General features: G+C 46.8%; 1 protein-coding gene across 1 annotated transcript in view; it reads right to left on the bottom strand.

The window, feature by feature from the left end:
* Nucleotides 1-300: 300 nt before the first annotated feature.
* The window catches only part of LOC138861250 (perilipin-2-like), a 9,499-nt gene continuing 7,494 nt past the window's right edge, over nucleotides 301-2,305 (bottom strand). The window contains exon 3 of the mRNA XM_070120180.1: nucleotides 301-441. Coding sequence (XP_069976281.1) covers nucleotides 301-441 — 141 coding nt within the window. The remainder of the gene's footprint in view (nucleotides 442-2,305) is intronic.

Below are 2,305 nucleotides of genomic sequence, written 5' to 3'. Positions count from 1 at the left end.
GTCCGCCAAAGAAAAGTGCCTCTAGGTACACACGTGAAACGTTTCGGCCTCAGTATATTTTAAATCGGAGCTCAGTATATTTTACTATTGGGTATTTTATTAGGTGGACACAGAAGAGCAGCACAAAGCCAAATTATCCCCAGCAAAACACATCCGCTGACTCACTACCATGTGTCTGCGAATGTAAACAAACCAATAATGACGATGGGTGACTACTTCCCTTGAAGAAGTCCGAAGTGACTCTCCTGGTTTTATGTACATATAATCCCTATACTCATTAATGGCTAAACACTGAACTCTCTAGAACTGCAACAGCGGCTCCAGGATGAGTGAACTTACGGTGTCGCTGGCACGAGACGTGACGGCGGCGGCGAGCGAGGGTTGGGGCGCGTCCTTCCCCGCTACTGCGCTGAACACCCGACGCCGGGCTGACCTCACGATCTGTGTGAATGCCGGATAATGGCAGAAGGAGAGGCGTCAATAACATTTCAGGAAGGAACTATGCATAACTCTCGTTGTCCTGCTGAGTAAACTATCAATTGAATGTATTATAAAGAATTATTTTCGTAATGTAATAATCGGTTGCTTTAAGGTTTAAGACAGACAGAGAGAGGGAGGGAGGGACAGACAGAGCCAGAGAGAGGGAGGGAGGGAGGGACAGACAAACAGGGCCACAGAAAGGGAGGGAGGGAGGGACAGACAGAAAGCAAAAGAAAGGGAGGGAGGGAGGGGACAGACAGACAGAAAGAGACAGAGCCGTACAGAGACAGACAGAAAGAGAAAGAGCCGTACAGAGACAGACAGAAAGAGACAGAGCCGGAGAGAGACAGAGACAGAGACGGAGAGAGACAGAGACAGAGACAGAAAGAGAGACAGAGACAGAGACAGACAGAAAGAGAGACAGAGACAGAGACAGACAGAAAGAGAGACAGAGACAGAGACAGAGACAGAAAGAGAGACAGAGACAGAGACAGAGACAGAAAGAGAGACAGAGACAGAGACAGAGACAGAAAGAGAGACAGAGACAGAGACAGAAAGAGAGACAGAGACAGAGACAGAGACAGAAAGAGACAGAGACAGAGACAGAGACAGAAAGAGAGACAGAGACAGAGACAGAGACAGAAAGAGAGACAGAGACAGAGACAGAGACAGAAAGAGAGACAGAGACAGAGACAGAAAGAGAGACAGAGACAGAGACAGAAAGAGAGACAGACAGAGACAGAAAGAGAGACAGAGACAGAAAGAGAGACAGAGACAGAAAGAGAGACAGACAGAGACAGAAAGAGAGACAGACAGAGACAGAAAGAGAGAGACAGAGACAGAAAGAGAGACAGACAGAGACAGAAAGAGAGACAGACAGAGACAGAAAGAGAGAGACAGAGACAGAAAGAGAGACAGAGACAGAGACAGACAGAAAGAGAGACAGAGACAGAGACAGACAGAAAGAGAGACAGAAAGAGAGACAGAGACAGAGACAGACAGAAAGAGAGACAGAGACAGAGACAGAAAGAGAGACAGAGACAGAGACAGAGACAGAAAGAGAGACAGAGACAGAGACAGAAAGAGACAGAAAGAGAGACAGAGACAGAGACAGAAAGAGACAGAGACAGAGACAGAGACAGAAAGAGAGACAGAGACAGAAAGAGAGACAGAGACAGAGACAGAAAGAGAGACAGAGACAAAAAGAGAGACAGACAGAGACAGAAAGAGAGACAGAGACAGAGACAGAAAGAGAGACAAGAGACAGAGACAGAAAGAGAGACAGAGACAGAGGCAGAAAGAGAGACAGAGACAGAGACAGAAAGAGAGACAGAGACAGAGACAGAAAGAGAGACAGAGACAGAAAGAGAGACAGAGACAGAGACAGAGACAGAAAGAGAGACAGAGACAGAGACAGAAAGAGAGACAGAGACAGAGACAGAGACAGAAAGAGAGACAGAGACAGAGACAGAAAGAGAGACAGAGACAGAAAGAGAGACAGAGACAGAAAGAGAGACAGAGACAGAAAGAGAGACAGAGACAGAAAGAGAGACAGAGACAGAAAGAGAGACAGAGACAGAAAGAGAGACAGAGACAGAAAGAGAGACAGACAGAGACAGAAAGAGAGACAGACAGAGACAGAAAGAGAGACAGACAGAGACAGAAAGAGAGACAGACAGAGACAGAAAGAGAGAGACAGAGACAGAAAGAGAGACAGAGACAGAGACAGACAGAGAGACAGAGACAGAAAGAGAGACAGACAGAAAGAGAGACAGAAAGAGAGACAGACAGAGACAAAGAGAGAGAGACAGAGACAGAAAGAGAG

The sequence above is a fragment of the Penaeus vannamei genome, unplaced genomic scaffold, assembly GCF_042767895.1.
Source record: "Penaeus vannamei isolate JL-2024 unplaced genomic scaffold, ASM4276789v1 unanchor3512, whole genome shotgun sequence".
NCBI lineage: Eukaryota > Metazoa > Arthropoda > Malacostraca > Decapoda > Penaeidae > Penaeus > Penaeus vannamei.
The sequence above is the reverse complement of the archived record's forward strand: the minus strand, read 5'-3'. Positions and strand labels throughout refer to the sequence as shown.